The 17203-nt window shown below is 45.5% G+C and overlaps 1 protein-coding gene across 1 annotated transcript in view; it reads right to left on the minus strand.

The window, feature by feature from the left end:
* Positions 1 to 2373, minus strand: part of Rbpj (recombination signal binding protein for immunoglobulin kappa J region) — a 193938-nt gene extending 191565 nt beyond the window's left edge. Inside the window, exon 1 of the mRNA XM_085691895.2 lies at positions 2267 to 2373. Within this exon, the coding sequence (XP_085548021.1) occupies positions 2267 to 2298 (32 nt within the window). The 5' untranslated portion in view covers positions 2299 to 2373. The remainder of the gene's footprint in view (positions 1 to 2266) is intronic.
* Positions 2374 to 17203: the final 14830 nt, after the last annotated feature.

A 17203-nucleotide genomic window follows, 5' to 3' on the forward strand; every position in this document is an offset into this window, starting at 1 on the left:
ACCTGAAACCCGTGGTTGTTCATCTTCTGCTCTGTCACCCTTAGGTGGACAGTCCTCCAGAACTGTTCACTGTAAGCCTGCTCAGTGCTCCCTTCCTCCTCAGAGCTGAGACACCCGCCCCCCCCCCCACCCTCACTGTAGAATTTGGGGTGTATGTGGAAAATGCGTGATTGTTTTGGAGTCTTCTTCTGAAGAGTGCTAAGAGTCCCACCGCGGTTCTAATCCCGGCTCTACAGTGTACGCTCTCAGTCTAGGGTGGAGAGTGAATTTTAGCCAACAAGATTAATTTTCAAAGGCTATCTAGTATGGAAAGATTTATACGCGACGTTTATATTTAAGAGTCATTTCAAGTGAACATCAAAATAAAATTAGGAAGGAACAAGCGTGTTCACTGTTACGCATGAGGCAACTCAGGATTTTGAGCCTAAATGCCTTTAAAAAAAAAAAAAAAAAAACATCACGCAGTCACTAAGAGGAGAGTCACAACCCATGAGCAGGTTCTCTGCATCTCAGTGTCCTGTTCAGGCCACTCAATCCTGTTATTATAAACCACCAACCCCACCCAAAGGATAGCTACCCCGGCCCGCTATTCCCTGGGTACCTCATTAGTGAGCTATACACAACATCTCATATCTTTGGAGCCACTGAGCTCCAGTGGAGAGTGTTATTACCCTCAGTTTAGGAGCAGGTAAAATTGAGGCTCAAAGAAATGAAGCAGTAAGGATTTGTCTGCAGCCTAGTGCTACTGACAGCAAACCTTAAACGCAAATCTGCTTCTCTCTCTCTCTCTCTCTCTCTCTCTCTCTCTCTCTCTCTCTCTCTCTCTCTTCTTTTTTAAGATGGGGTTGTATTATGTAGCCCTGACTGGAATAAGATACATAGACAAGGTGGGTCTTGAACTCAGAGACCTGCCTGCCTGTGCCTCAGTGTTAGGATTAAAGGTGTGCATCCCTCACTGTACCAGTTCTTCAGAGAGCCCTGCCTCTTGCTTAAACATACATCATGTAAAACAAAAGGCCGAGTTTAATCTTCAGGAAATTTTAGGGTCCCATAGTGACCCTAAATTTAGGTCACTAAAATTTAGGGTTTCACTATGTTTAGTGAAAACGTAGCTAACAAAAATGCTAGCTCTGACTCACATTTGCTAAATTCTACCTCACTCAGATGACCTTGAACTTTGCAGTGTGTATTCTTCTGCTTCTTATACTTCCTTTTTGGATTTTATTTTCCATTGTTTAAAACATAGATTCATTTTCCCCCTGGCTTTTCTTAAATGTCGTCGCTTCAATGTTGAAAGATGGGCATTTGGCATGAAGAATAAATCACAGCGAGGTTCAGTAGAGGGGTCTGTCAGTCGCTCCTTCTGATACCCATGCTGCAGACCCCAGGATCATTTTGTATGCACTCATAACCCATGTTTGTAGTTCACCCTTGCCTGCTCTGTCTGTATATAATTCACCCCTCATTCTCAAGTGTTCTTATTTCACTCCCTCACTGCTTGGGAGACACTTGCTTTGCTTCCTAGACACCCAGTATACAGTAGGTACTCAGCAACTGTATAGTAAACATGTGAATGAATGAATGAATTAATGATGCTAGAATATCATGATTAGTTTACATTTTGAGGAGAGCAGATACAAGGTCAACTCTTTTTTTTTGTCCTTCGTTTAGCCCAGCAGCTTCAAGGGCTTCAAGAAAGGGGCCGGTTTTAGGCAAATAGCCGTCTTCCTTGGTTTCACCTTCCGGTGTACATTTTGAGATGTACATCAAAAAGAAACATCTACCCTATACATACCCTGAGGGACTGTGGGTATCTTTGGCTCCAGAAAACTCCTGGTGCTTCTCTGTGAGGCTACATAGAGGAGAAGGAAGCTTGTCTCAAAGGGCAGCATGAGGGGAACGAAGGACTCTGAGGCAGAGGCTGTGCTGTTGGCTTCGGGAGCCAGGGAGAAAGAAGTCTCTCCGAGAACAGACAGCTCAGCTACTGCAGCCCCTTCCCCTCCTTCAGCTGTGCCATGTCCGGTCCAGTCAGAGAGATAGTGAGACCATAGAACATTCTATACAGAGGTTTCATGGCAAAGAGAATGGTTATTCCAAACATCCTGAGATAGGAACATCAAAAAGGAATTTGCTTATTCCTTGAACCAAGAGCAGAAACCTATGGTAGAATGTTTAGTATGTGTGGGGCCTGGGAGCTCCCGGCCCAGTAACACACACACAAGCCTTGAACCGAAGCATAGAAAAGGTATCCATGATAATCACTCACCTCAACAGTGGTGGGTAGAATAGCCCAGTCATCACGAAAAGAAACTCTCCAGCTAGGCTTCTCTGGAAACAGGTCTCGAGAACCCTGGAAAGAGGCAGTGTCCACCCGTCCACCCGTGTGTTGGCTGCTTGACCCTAACAAAGGAAGTGAAAGTGTCAGTGTCAAAGGGGGGGAAACTGAGCATTCCCTGTAAGAGGAAAATGCAAACACAAGCCCTTTTCCTAGTGTGGCCCGGAGGGTCAGGAAGTAAGTTTCTTGATGCTAGAGGGTGTTTATTAGAACAAACAAGATAATCTTCCTCACTTCTTTTGCTGCTTTTCCCTCAGCAGATCCTGAAACCTGAGGCCTGTTTTTGTTTTGTTTTAAAATAAAAAGTAGCCTAGAAATAAATTACGGGGCGGGTGGGCAGGAAGAGGCTAAAAGGTACTACGGCTCCCTTAGGCCAATTGGCTTTGCTTTTGTGTGGAGAGGATATCTTGGAAAGTCTAGCCAGTTATTTCTGCTGACTTGAAACCGCTGAGTGAGTGTTTGATCCTCCAAATCCTAGCTGGAGGCCTACTCATCATTGGCCAGATTTCCAGGCTTGTGGCTCTGATAGTTGAGCTACAGTGATGTGGGATGACAGGTAGCAAGTCCTACTGACCTATAGCCTGATATTCTCCTTGGTGTCACCCTGGCATTGCACAGCTGTTCCTTTCTGAGTCCCCCAGGCTTCTAGCACTTGCCAGTGCAATTGATAGTTCATCTGGAATGGGGGATGGGTGGGAGAAGCCAATTGCAAGGCACTCTCCATCCATAGGCCAGGCACCCTGCCATGACCGTTGGACCACCCATTGTGGATGGAACCTAACTGTGCACAATGGCATAGACCTGTGACTTAAGGGTGATGTGACATTGTCGAGTTACTAAGCCCCTTATATGGCTCAGCTTGTGCTATAAGATGGGGACAATAGTGCTGCCTCTTTCCTAGGTCTATAGGAAAGCGTAAATAAACGAATCCACGGAAAGCACCTAGCTCTAGGTAGTACTTGGTAGACCATGGGTGCTCATCATCACCATTGTAAAGGGTGATTTCACCTTCCCCTGGCCAGCAAAGGCCGTGTCATAGGCCTGAAAGAAACACTAAGGGACTTCAAAGACATGGCCAGCTGAAGAGGACAGATGAATGACTGAGCAGTAGGACCTCGGTCAGACCTCCCTGGCTCTCCATCGCTCCTTCTAGGGAGCACAATGTAGATCACTGGCCTTGGGAGAGGTCACCAGTTGGCCTTGGTTTTCCTGGGGGCTTTGCCAGTGTTAGCATGGCCAGCACCACCCCCTGCAGAACCCTTTCTAGGCGAACTGGTTGGCTGATTACCTGGGGCCTCTTGGGCAATTGCTGTTTTCAGGAGACACTAACGATCAGTCCTTCAAGCACTCCGTTTCCTCCCTTTATGTCCCCCTTGTGGAGTGAGTGGAGCATGTGCTGAGGGTCAGAGAGTATCGCCAGCAGCACCGGCTACCTCGCTAGCACTTCCTCAAGCCTTCTTCACTGCCGCCGTCTCAGCCTTCTCTTATTGAATGTTTCCAGTCAGAGAAGGCGACCAAGCCCCAGTCCACCCACTTTACCAAAGTGCACTGAATCACTTTGTTTTTCCTTCCACAAGCTTCTTTTTGTCAGAAACATTATGGTGGTTTAGAGATTTTGCTAGACGAGACACTACCGCCAGGTGCCTGGACACTGTCACGTGATTAACTGTGGTTATTTATTTGTTTTACTCTTCTAGGGGCCCACCACCCAGCTCCCAAATAAATACAGAGGCTTATTCTTACTTACGGATGCCCAGCCTTAGCTTGGCTTATTTCTAGCCGGCTTTTCTAACTTAAATTATCCCATTTCTCTTTAACTACATTTTGCTTCCGGGCTTTTTACCTTTCTTTATTCCACATGTCTTTCTTTCCTTCTGCCGTGGTTGACTGTGTGACTAGGTGGCTGGCCCCTGGCGCCCTCCTCTCCTTTCCTCACGCCCTGCTCCCTCTCAAGCCTAAATTTCTCCTATTTAATTCTCCGTGTGCCAGCCCCGCCTGTTTCTTGCTCCTGCCTAGCTTTTGGCTGTTCAGCTATTAGACCAATCAGGTGTTTTAGATAGGCAAAGTAGCACAGCTTTACAGACTTAAACAAATGCAGCCTAAAAGAATGCAACACATCTTTGCATCATGACACAAACATTCCACAGCATAAATGGTTGTAAAACATCTTCAACTAATATTTCGTAACAATTAACCTTAAGTAAAACATAAAGGTCTAGTCTTTTCTCTCAGTCCATTTGGAACAATATGAGGGGACAGGCTGTGTTTGCATTTTGGATGGCGCTGAGGTGACTGAAATGTCACAGTGAGGGTTGGTGACAAGGTTTTGCCCGTGTCTTAGGACTTCTGTGCTGAACCTCCTTATGATCTGTGAGCAGGTAAATGCCCGTGCCTGGGCCTATGGCTCTGTTGACTCAGTGCCCTTTCCTTTCTGTTTGATACTTCTTAGAATGACTCACCTGGGTATGACCTGCTTCTGTGGCTAGGTGGCAGCAATCACAGGTCCGTTTGCTTTCCTGGGGCCACTATCCCCTGTGGCAGCAGCTACAGCCCAGGTCAGGGTGCAGCTGCAGTGATGTCCCCAGTGGCAGGCACAACAGTATAGTTGGCAAACCAGTTCCCATGGTGTGATCTGGGCAAAGACACAGGGTGTCTGAGTCTCTCAAGGATACAACCTTTTAGCAAATCCACTTTAAGCTTAAATAACTATGCTGGCTTTTGCATGTCTTATGCCACCCTACACGCAAGCGTAAAACAAACATTTGCTTAGCTGTGAGTCATCAGCCTGGCCTTGACTCACCTGGGTCCATCGCACGCTTGCAGCTGACTCTGGGTTGGCTGAGATGATGATCTTGGAGGGTCTTAGCAGGGTGGCTTATGTCTAATCTGTGTGGTCGATCATCCTTCAAGAGAGGAGCTGAAGATCATCATCAAGCTTATTCCCAAAGAGTAGGGTAGACATCTAGGCCATCCTCCCATGGGTATGTCTAAGAACCCAACTGCTGATCTTTCGTTTTAGCATGAGGTGGTGGGGGTGTTGATGCTGCATGATCTCCTACCCTGGCTGATGCAATATATAATAAGACACACACACACATATATATACATATACATATACATATATGTGTGTGTATATATAATATATATATATATATATATATATATTAGATAGACACATTTGGGAAACTGCTGATGGTTTAGTGTTTGCACATCCTTTTGTGAATTTTGAATTTTGATACTACAACGCAGGAGTCTTGATTCAGGGGTTTCAGCCAGACTCTTAGACATCTAACTAAAGACTGCCTTTCCCAGCCTCTCGCGTGTCTGCTTTATATGTGTGCATCCTGAATATCCAGGAGCTGATCTGCTATCCACTACTATAACAAATGCCTAAGGAAGTCTAGTTATGAAGAGACAAGGTTTCCTTTGGCTCACAGTTTTAGGAGTTTCAGTCTGTGATCAGGAGGACAAATTGTTTTTAGGCCACTGGTGGAATTGTAAGATGGCAGTAACAGAGCAAGCAAATCAGACCACGCACTTTATGGCTTGGGATAACAAGAAGACACCAGGTCCTTAGGGCCCTTCCAGGGAATGTCCTCAATGACCCAGCGTCTCCTACTAAGCCCCATTTCTTTTCTTTCTTTCTTTTTTTGTTCCCCACAGAAGAAGAGATCATTTTTTATTTTCTTAACAATCAGCTCCTGGGTTTTACTCGTAAAGAGTAGCTCCTATGAACTTGTTTTCCTCAAATTTGAAAGGCAGAGGTGGCAGTGAGTTGTCATTCTTAGCAAGCTGAATGTGTGCTAGGCTTAAGTCAGCAGCATAGAACAGAAAACCCCAAAACAGTATCTCTGTTTACTTTTTTTAAAAATAATTTCCAGTTCTGGAACTCGCTCTGTAGACCAGGCTGCCTTTGAACTCACAGAGCTCCGCCTGCCTCTGCTTCCGAGGGCTGGGATTAAAGACGTGTTAGGCCCCATTTCTTAAAGGTCCTATCCCTTCCTAGTAGCACCACTCTGAGTGACAAGCTTTTAACATATGGATCTTTGAGTGACATTGCAGGTCATAGATCCATATAGTAGTCAATGTGGTCAAATTCAGGCCAATGGAATGAAGCACAGATATGTATAGCCCATATTTTTTAGCTTTGTCCAGCTTACCTTGCCCTGCCTGAGAAACCTAAGAGCTGAGGATCATCTCAGAAGATATGAGTTGCCAGTCTTGGGTCACTGCTCTGGGTTTGGACAAATGAAAAAGAAGTGAACTCCACCCTGCACTTTACTTCTGTACTTTAGGGACACTTTGTTACAGTCACCTAGGGCATCATCTGACTGCTGGCGTATTATATCCTTCCCCGTGACAGTCACGGTACTCTGCAAACACACTAAAGTTTCTGAGGTATCATTCCAGAAAGGAAACGGTTCAAATTTACCCACTAAAAGAATCCACCCTGCGTGTGTGTGTGTGTGTGTGTGTGTGTGTGTGTGTGTGTGAGAGAGAGAGAGAGAGAGAGAGAGAGAGAGAGAGAGAGAGAGAGAGAGACTTTGGGACGTATTCCTTACAGATATATCTCTGACATACCTTGTCTCTTTGGAAGGTGCTAGAATAGACATCCTGATACCTGGGGAAGCTGTGGAATCATTTATTAAGGGGTATGACACTATTCACCCATGCCCCAACTCAGCTCCTACTGTTTTCTTCTTGAAAAAAAAACTGCTAGAAAGTAGAAAAATCAGGAGCTTGGCAACAAGACTGATAGACTTGAATCAAGATTCCTGTGACCTCTGACCTCACCCTTAGTCCCATCTGTCCTGTTTCCCCGTTTGTAAAGTGAGAACAAACATTGATTTCTTTTGTTTGTATTTTATGTAAGAAAGTGACTAAAAGAATAAGAATGGACCTGAAGACTACAACCTGAAGAACAGACCAGACAACTACAACCTGAAGAACAGACCAGACAACTACAACCTGAAGAACAGACCAGATAACTACAACCTGAAGAACAGACCAGATAACTACAACCTGAAGAATGGACCAGATAACTACAACCTGAAGAACAGACCAGACAACTACAACCTGAAGAACAGACCAGATAACTACAACCTGAAGAACAGACCAGATAACTACAACCTGAAGAATGGACCAGATAACTACAACCTGAAGAATGAGCCCAAGAGAAACAGACAGATGAGTCACTCAACTGTGCCCAGCTCAAACGGTTGGCTCACAGAATCACAGGCCAGCGCAATGGTTGTTTCAAACCAGATTGGGGGTTGCAGAGATGACTGCGTGGTTAAGAGCATTTGGTTCATTGTCGTCTTCTTGCTGCTCCCCTCTTTTCTCTTTGCAGTGTTTCTCCTGAGGGCTTCTCTAAACTGGTTCTTCCTTAGCAGAAGCAAAAACAATCTGGAAAATGCTTTTCCTTCCATCACCTGTGTCCCAAAAGTGATTGAACTTTAAAAGAGACAGAGCCACCAAGTCCTAATCGTCACTAGGAAGAGCTTGGGGAGGGTTCAGTGGGTGAGGCACTTGCCACACATGTGCCAATACCTGAGCTTGAATGTGTGTGCCAAGAATGCGTGTGAAGCCTGGCATAGTAGCACACCCTTGTAATCCCAGAATTCCTATGGAGAGGTGGGAGATGGAGGCAGGAGAATCCCTGGAAGCTTGTGAACCTGGCAGAAGGAGCAGCAATCCTCTAAAAGACAGACTTCGGGCTAGTGAGACAACTCAGGGGATAAAAGAACTAACTTCACAAGTTCCATTCCTGGAACTCATGTGTGAGTGGAAGGCAAGAACCAACTCTACAGAGTTGTCCTCTGACTTCCATACATGTACCATGACATGAGCACATCTGCATCCAAATACACTCACACAGGCACACATCACACACATGCACGCACACATGCACACATGCATGCATATACTCTCATTACATTTACACATGCACATACACAAAATAGTCACAAAGAAAACCACTCATTCACCTTATTTGTGCTCTGGGGTATCGGAGAAAGTGACTTTCACTTCCTCAGTCTTTCAAGCATCCGGATAGCTTTAGGGCAGCGGTGAAGAATGGGACCTGCTTACTGGTTTTTCCTAGCAGATGACACATGGCTTTAGAATTCAAGCTAACAAGGAATAATTCAAAGTCTACTGTGTTGGCAGAACTCTCTCTAGTTGCTGAGTCTGTGGATCAAGGGGAAAATTGAGTGGAAAGTTGAGCTGGTAGGATTCCTGCTCGGGACATCCCATGACGGTAAAACTTCCTCCTCCCTCCCTCCTCTGCAAAACAATCTTGGTGCTCTGGACACAGGGAGTTCAGTCACTTGCTGACCCTTTTCATCTCCTCTAGAGCATTCACAGCTCTTTGAAGGTGATGTTTGCTAACCAAGAACAGGGGATGGGGTTCAAGTGACAGATACCAACTCCAGCTAGCACAAGGGTGAATCGAATTTGCCTGAAGGCTACCAGGGAAGCTCACTGGATCAGAGCGCTAGTAAAACAGCCAGGCCTGAGAAGACCTTGGAGAACACTGAGACTGGGGTCCACAGGCCATCCATTTGGAGCACTGAGTGGCATTGGTCCAGGCTTCCGTTCACCTTTACTAACAACCCCAAGTAGGACTGTGGAACTCACCTGAGGATTTATTAGGACCCCAGGGGTCCTTATAAAACAACCTGATCTTATGTATCATTTATCTTTTGTGAAGAACAAACCACTTCAACACTTGTTTTAAACAACCACTATACTTGCTCATGACTCTGGCTCAAAAATGTGGGCCGGGATTAACTGAATGGTTTGTTTGCTAGTTTCTTTTGGGATCATTGTTCAGAGACTAGCTTTCTGGTCTGTTCTTATTCCACATTGCTTCTTCAGGTAAGCATTCTTACGTGATGATCTCAAGGAAGCAAGAAAAGGCAAACTTAGGGGTCCTTCTCTTTCTTTTCATTTGCTATTGTCCTGTTGGAAGTGAATTGCACTATCAAGTCCAAGTCAGGAGCTGAGAAGCAGATTCAATGGGAGGAGAGGCAAACATCATGCACAAATTCAATGCCATATTTTTAAAATAGCCTGCCTTATATTGGCTTCTATTTTCCTAAGGTATAATCTTATTTTAAAGTATTCTCATTATTCTTGAATAACTGAATATATTACTAATAAGTTATTGCTGATAAATTATCTAAATAAATAATAATAAATGCCACCCACATGAAAACCTAGGTTTAATCAGAAATTCTAGTTCTATTTTTCTGAAGAAATATAAAATACAGGAATGATGGAAAAAACTGGACAGGTTCTTAAACTCATGGCCAAGACTCTAATTAACTCTAATTAAAAATTTTAGATTTATGTTATATACATGAAGTCATACCACATGAGTGCCTGGGAGTTACAGATGATTGTGAACCACTGTGTGTGTGTGTGTGTGTGTGTGTGTGTGTGTGTGTGTGTGTTGAACTAAGGTCCTTTACATAAGCAACAAGTACTCTTAACTGCAGGGTCATCTCTCAGTACCTATATCCAGTTGTTTTAAAGAGATTTTTTTCCCTCTTTCTTCTTTCTTCAACAGAACCTTTGAGCTGATAATCCTCCTGTCTCAGCATCTCAGGTGAGGCTATAGATCACACACTACCATGCCCTGCAAAACATGACTCTTGCCCAGCTGATACTCACGGTGTCAGATGCCAGACTGACCTTAGTTCGGTGCAGATCAGCTGCCCATCGTGTTAACAGATGCCTGAGATAAGTGGCTTCCCCAGAGAAGTTGATCAGGGTTCAGAGTTTTACCTGCATCTGCCCTGGAAGATAGGACCCAATGCGTTAGTCTGTGATAAGGCCGTCTGCTATGGCAGAAATACTGAGTAGAATAAACTGCTCATCTTGTGACTGAGAAGTGAATCAGCAGCAGGAGTTGAGGTCCCAACAGTCCCAGTCAAGGGCACATTCATCTGTTCTCGTGCAGTAAAAGTTCTCCACCTTCTAGAAGCATCATGCTGGAGAGCAGATGGACTTCGGTGGTAGGTTAGGGGGACTCTTGGCATTCAAACTGTAGCAGATTCCATTAGTGGCAGCAATTGTTATTGGGTGACTACTTTCTCCATAGAAGAATGCTTTTTATCTGCATTCGTAATTCTTGCAGGAGTGTCAAGCAGGTATGAGTCCTCCCATTTTGCAGGTCAGGAACTACAGCCCACAGTTTTAGCTTCCTACCTATTGTTATAGAATGGATACGGTCCCCAAAGGGCCATTGAATGTTAAGTGGATTGGAGTGCTAGAGATATGGTTTAGATGATGAAGTGCTTCTCATGCAAGTGTGAGAGCCTGGTTTCAAAATAAACAAACAAGCTAGGCATAGTGGCACATGACTTTAGCCCCATTACTCAGGAGGCAAAGACGTGTGGATCTCCGTGAGTTCAAGGCCAACCTGGTCTATATGGTGAGTTCCAGGACAATCCAAACTATATTGTGAGACCCTGTCTCGGGAACAAACTAACAAACAAGAAGGAAAGAAGGAAAAAAAGAAAGAAAGAGAGAAAAAGAGAGAGAAAGGAAGGAAAGAATGAAGGAAGGAAAGAATGAAGGAAGGAAGGAAGGAAAGAAGAAAGGGAGGGAGGGAGGGAGGGAGGGGAAACAAACGAAAGAGAAGCAGGGCATGATGCATACATTTATAAACTCAGGACTGGGAAGACAGAGACAGACAGATCTTGGGGCTCATATACACCCTAGCCCACCTGGTAGAACACCTGAGGTTGATGTTGGCCTCCACACTTAGTTGCACACACGCACACATGCAGACACACACACACACACACACACACAGAGAGAGAGAGAGAGAGAGAGAGAGAGAGAGAGAGAAAGAGAGAGAGAGAGAGAGACTGGATTGGGCTCCATGGCGGTTCTGCTGACAGGTTAGGTAGGAGCTTCGGGAGGAAAGACCTAGGGGATTTTTAGACTACTGGCCATGAGCCCTTGAGGGGGATTAGGGGATCTTGACTCTTTCTTCTTTTCCTCCTTATGAGTTGAGCAGGCATCCTGGAAGACGGTCACTCACATGCACACTAGAGCAGTGCTTGGGGCGGGATGCATTTTCTTCTGCAAAGATATTTCTTCAGTTTTCTAAAACTGAACTGTAGTGTAGTTTTCTAAACCCTTAACACTCCTCCAATGTAGCCCTGTTCTCCAACCTCACAATCTATTTCCGAGTCGTATCCCAGGGACAAGACCTGTTTTCAGGTCATATCAGGAAACACATCTGTCCAGGAGGCCAGCAGTTCCTATGGATTGGGAGCGGAAGGACATGGTGGGTAGACACAAAGGGCAGGACAGGTGTGACAAAAACGCGCACACGACAGTTCCTGATAGGTTCTGAGATTGCTAACACTCATCAGGTACTGTGGAGTGTTAGGCCATACACACAACTTGGGTGATCACATTTCCCCTCCAAAACAAATTGAATGAGTCATCAAAATTATCTCTTACCAATATGGAGAGAGAAGCAACTTGCCCAAGGTGCCAAAGCTAGTCAATGCCAAGTATGACCCTGAGCTCAGATCTAAGGCATTCCAGAGAGATTTAAGCTTTTCCTTCCTTCCTTCCTTCCTTCCTTTCTTATTTATTTATTTATTTATTTATTTATTTATTTATTTATTTATTTTTGTGCATGTCTATGTAGTGATGCGCGCGCGCGCGTGCGCGCGCGCGTGTGTGTGTGTGTGTATGTGTGTGTGTGTGTGTGTGTGTGTGTGTGAGGGTCTTTCATTTTTACTTAGAATTTGCTTATTAGGCTAGTCTGGCTGGCTAGAGAGCCCCAGGAATCATCTGCCTGTCTCTACTTCTTTTCTCCTGTCTCTCCCTGCCCCCAACACAAATGCATGCTACCATGGTCAGTTTCCTCCCTCCCTGTCTATCTGAGTTCACTCTTTCTTGAAAGGTCTGTATTCTAAAGATTCTACCCTCTCTTGCCCCTGTGCTCCTGTGGGTACCGCCCACATTGTGTCTCCCTATGTCTTGTAGGTACCACCCACATTGTGTCTCCCTGTGTTCCTGTAGGTACCGCCCACATTGTGTCTGCCTTTGCTCCTGTAGGTACCACCCACATTGTGTCTGCCTGTGTTCCTGTAGGTACCACCCACATTGTGTCTCCCTTTGTCCTGTAGGTACCGCCCACATTGTGCCTCCCTATGTCCTGTAGGTACCACCCACATTGTGTCTCCCTATGTCCTGTAGGTACCACCCACATTGTGTCTCCAGCTGTGCAGTGACATGAGAGACTGGAAACTGTGAGTCAACAGGTTTGTAGGAGTTCCATGTTGAGGAAGGAGGTGAACAGGGCTAAGAGAGCAATGGGAAAATCTCTGTCCCTCCCACCTCTTTGGTTCACACACAAAGGGTCTGACATATGACTGGTCATCACTTGGGACAGATGACATCTTTCTTGTGACTTTCCAAGTATGAGTGTACCATCTGATGGTCTCCTCCTGGTTAGCAAACTCACTTTACCCCTTCAGTTTCTCAACTCCAAGAACGACACAGAATAGACTTAGTCATTAAGAGCTTAAACTAGTGATAACAAGCCATCTGGTTAGGTTCATCTGCATCTTCCTTACCAGTTCTGTGAGCTGAAATGTTCTTCTTATGGTTTGATTATACCATCTAAAAGTTAATCCTCAAAATCATATGTTAATGGGGGTTGGAGGTGAGCCATTTGGGAGGTAATTAGGATTAGAAGAGGATGTGAAGGTGGGGCCCCAACATGGCATTAGTGGATTATAGGAAGAGAAATATAAATGGGCAGGAACATACTTGCCCTGTTTGTGCACGTGACACCCCGTACTAGGTTATGATGCAGTAAGAAGCCCTTACCCGGTACTAGGCACAGGGCAGCACAGTACTCACAGGCTTCCCTGTCTCTGGAGCCATAAGCCAAATAAACCTCTACTCTTTCCACATGATCTGATTTCAGGTATTTTGCTAAGTAACAGAAGACAGGCTGTGGCATCCCTTCATCCAAAATGTGGGTAAGAACTTTATATAAAAGTTACAGGCTCTCTGTGACTATGGAGATGATTCGTGCACAACACTTGCGTAACCCTTGGCCTTGTGAAGCGTGTGTTAATGTTAGCGGGGAGCCATTCTGGCTCTACCTAGTACCAGCTCTGCGATGTCCCCAGGCTTCCCTGTGAGACAAGGCTTGGTCGGGTAGCTATAACAGCGATCTGAAAACAGTAGCTCGCACATCACACTTCCAGTCAGCTTGACTTCTTTAGATCTCTGGGCTCCGGGGCAGCCTGTCTTGGGAATATTGCCAGTCTACGATGGCAGACCACGGACTGGAGGGTATGTGTCAGCTCTGTCTACATTGCATCAGCCAACATGGTTGAACAACCACTCTTGAGTTCAATAGTGCGGGATTCGACCGTATTCCTGCAGGGTGGGGCAGTGGAAGCCAGTAAACAGTCATGTTTAATCCCATGGTGGGTAGGCTCTTTATCCTGACCCCTGCCCTCTGTGAGGCTTGTGGCATAAGGCAGGGGACTCTTGCATGTTTATCCTCTTGAGTGTTCTGCTGTCCCCTCAGCTCCCAGTTTGGCTTTAAGTGTTGCTGGATCCAGGCAATCCTCTTGTGCCTTATTTAGCTCAACATCTGGAGAGACTCAACCCTGCTACATATTTGTTCCTAAGTCACAGAACTGCTCACTGAGTTGGCTGCCGAGCCACCTTTTCCAGACAGGCAAAGAGGAAAAATTTATTTGCAAAGAAATAGAGAGGGTTCTTCATGGCAGGGCTGAGGCCTCCTTTGGAGATGGGCCATACCCCGAGAGGAGAGTGTTTTGGGTACCATGGCATCAGGCAAGCAGGACCTTGGATGATATATATATATATCCAATCATAACATTTGGTCATATATACGAAAGAGATGGTTGAGTGTCCAAAATGGGGAACACTCATTGAGACACTGGAGCTCCTCTGAGGCTCATGAAGAAGAAAAGATTATGCTATTTTGCTGTTCAAATTGCTGGCAACCATTTGATGCAGTCATGTGCCATTAGTCATGGCTGACTAAAATTTTTTTTCTCTCCTAGATTGAGTCTACACAGCAAGATGTAGTGCGGCCCCAGGAAAAGGGAAAACCAAATATTGAGTCTTTGGTTAATTGTGGGAGATGAAAGCCAGGTGGGCTGTGCGATTCACTGGCTGGGTGCTTCTTGGTATCGTTTCCGTATTCTGCCTAGAGTTGCTCAACTTGCACCATCTCCATCATCAAAAAGTATTTTTAGTTGCTTTCATTTCAGGAAATGGTTGGCATTGTTCTCAGGGCTGATCAGAAGGGGGAACACGAGTTGTCTACCATTGGGATGCTGTCAGTAAGGGTTAGGAAACACATCTCAGCATCTCAAGGTTGCAGTGTGTACTTTCACCAAGCGTGGCAGGGCCCAGAGCAAAGGTGGGGTGAGTTTTCCTGACACTGTCATCAAGACGTTACAGTCATTCACCAAGAGAATGGCCTTCTGAAACCTTTCGTTCTCTAAGATGGGGCCATCATTGTCCCTGTCCTTGCCTTTTATCTTGCAAGCACTGTTGTGTGTGGAGCTTGCTGTGTTTTAGTTTTTTAATGTCTTAGGGCACGTGGCATAATGTTAATCCTTGGAGAGATTTTGGTTTTGGTTTCCTTCAGCTTGGAAAACACAAGGAGATTGTGTTTTCTCTAAGGTCGTCCAGTGTGGGCCTTGGCAAGAATAGGCTTTAAGAACGGTTATCCAGCTAGGTGAATGTTCACTATGTAGAGAGAATCCTTTAGAACGATTCTCTCCACGTAGATGCGTATGGTGACCTCTTAAGGACAAACTTAATACAATGAAGTGGCCTCCAATCTGGGTCTTTTCTCAGCTTTCCACAATTCACCTGATGTGAACTCTTCGACTTTGATAAAGTCATTCACTTCATTCTGACTCTATCCACTTCAGACCTTTCCCGGCGGATACTCTCACGGTGGAACCAGTGAGGAGACTGTGCCCTTCTCCTCATGTGTCTATAGAGTTGGCCACATGGTATTCCCAGGGGAGAAATACAAAGGAAAATTGCTTCTACGTCCTTTTCTTAGCTGCCAGAGGGAGAAGTCACTTTCTTTTGGAGGAAGGTCTTCTGTGGACAACACAGGTTGGCATTGCTCCGCTCTAGAACAGTTTCCTAACTGGAAGCAGGGAGCCTCCCTTCCCTGTATGCTCAGACTGTGGCTCAGAACTCCAGTTCCTCTTGTGGGAGATGGGTTCTCTTAGGTCTTCAGGCAGGGGAAGGGATTCAGAAGGGCAGTGGGTCTTGGCACCTTCCACCGTCCCCAGACTGTCAGAAGCAACACTGTCTTTGCGCTGCTTCTGAGCCCTCCGTTTGTTTCTTGTTGGATCAGTGTGAACCTTGACCTTTCCCTGGAAACACCCTTTCTTGCTTCTCTGACACCACAGACTACGAGCTGATAGCCACACTTGCTTGACCTCCCCACGTTAGTCTTCTGGGCAGAGTCCAGCACACACTCTTAACGTCAAATCTCATTTTCGTATTTTGCATAAGCCCTTCCCTACCAACATCACCAATTTTAAGTGCCGTCTGAATACTGATTCCTCCTTACCTCTCTCCCCAGCACAAATCTCTCCTCCAAACCCCACACTCATCCAGCTGTACACTTGCTTCTCACGCTCCACCCTGTACCTAACGAACCGTGTATTTCCATAAAAGAATTCTCAAACCTTCGTCCCCCCCAATTAGCTCCTTTTAGTCTGTCCAGCTTGACAGAAGGTACAGGAGTCTAATCAATAACTCAAGGAAAGATCTAGGTGTTCTCTTGATCCTGCTGTCTTCTCCAATTCCATGTCAAATCCGTCAAGAAGGTCTGTAGAGAACTTCCAAGTATCCTCACCTCTCCCTGCACTAGATGTTAGCATACAGGACTTTGTAGGTGGCCTCTAGGGACAACTGCAGAGGCTGAGGAATGGCCCAGTTGGGAAAGTGCTTGTCACCCAAGCACAAGGTCCTGGGTGCTCACGTCAAATACCTGGACCTGTGGTCCAGTCCTGAAATCCTAGTGCTCAGGAGACAGGGAGAAGAGACTCCCTGGTGCTTGCTGGCCAGTCAGCCTAGGAACATCGGTGAGCTATAGGTTCAATGAGAGACCATGTCTCACAAAATAAGGTGGAGAATGTCAACAGTGAGGGAATAGAGACAGGCCGCCGTGCTGACTCCTTCAGCAGCCTGAGAAGGTTTCCTGGATTTTTAAGGGACCTTAACTTAGAGCTTCGTTGTTAAAAAGAATTTCAGGATTAGCCAGTTTATGAGGCAGAGATGGATGTTTTATTAAAGATATATAAGAAGGTATATAAAATAGGCTTAAGCACAAGGGTTAAAAGAAGGAGAGGCACTCAGGAAGAAAGCAAGACAATTTAAGTGTGCGTTGGAGGTGGTACGTGTTTTTTAAGGGAGAACTGGAGAAAGTAAGATCTACTGCGGAGGGCTGAACAGGCACAGTAAGTAATTAATTGTCCAATCATTAACCACGTATAGCATTTTGGTTGCTCTTAAGTTACATCTCAGAGGTTGCTAAGAACCCACCCACCCCTTCCTTTTGCAAGTGAGATAAGTAAGATGGCTCCGGAGGTGCCTGGGGTAGAACCAGAATCTGATAAGGTAAAGCCAGGGTCCTTAGGCCAGCACAAGGGATTTAGTGAACCTGTCCTTATCATGTAAATGAGGTTTCTTGTGAAATTCCTAGAAAATTGCTGGTTTATGTCTGGAAAGGAGGAAGGCCTTAAGCAATGGTTGATTGCTCTGGAATTCCTGGGGCTTCTGTGTTCTGTGTGAGGGCTGTGTGTGAGA

The sequence above is a fragment of the Myodes glareolus genome, chromosome 8, assembly GCF_982192425.1.
Source record: "Myodes glareolus chromosome 8, mMyoGla1.1, whole genome shotgun sequence".
NCBI classification, from domain to species: Eukaryota; Metazoa; Chordata; class Mammalia; order Rodentia; family Cricetidae; genus Myodes; species Myodes glareolus.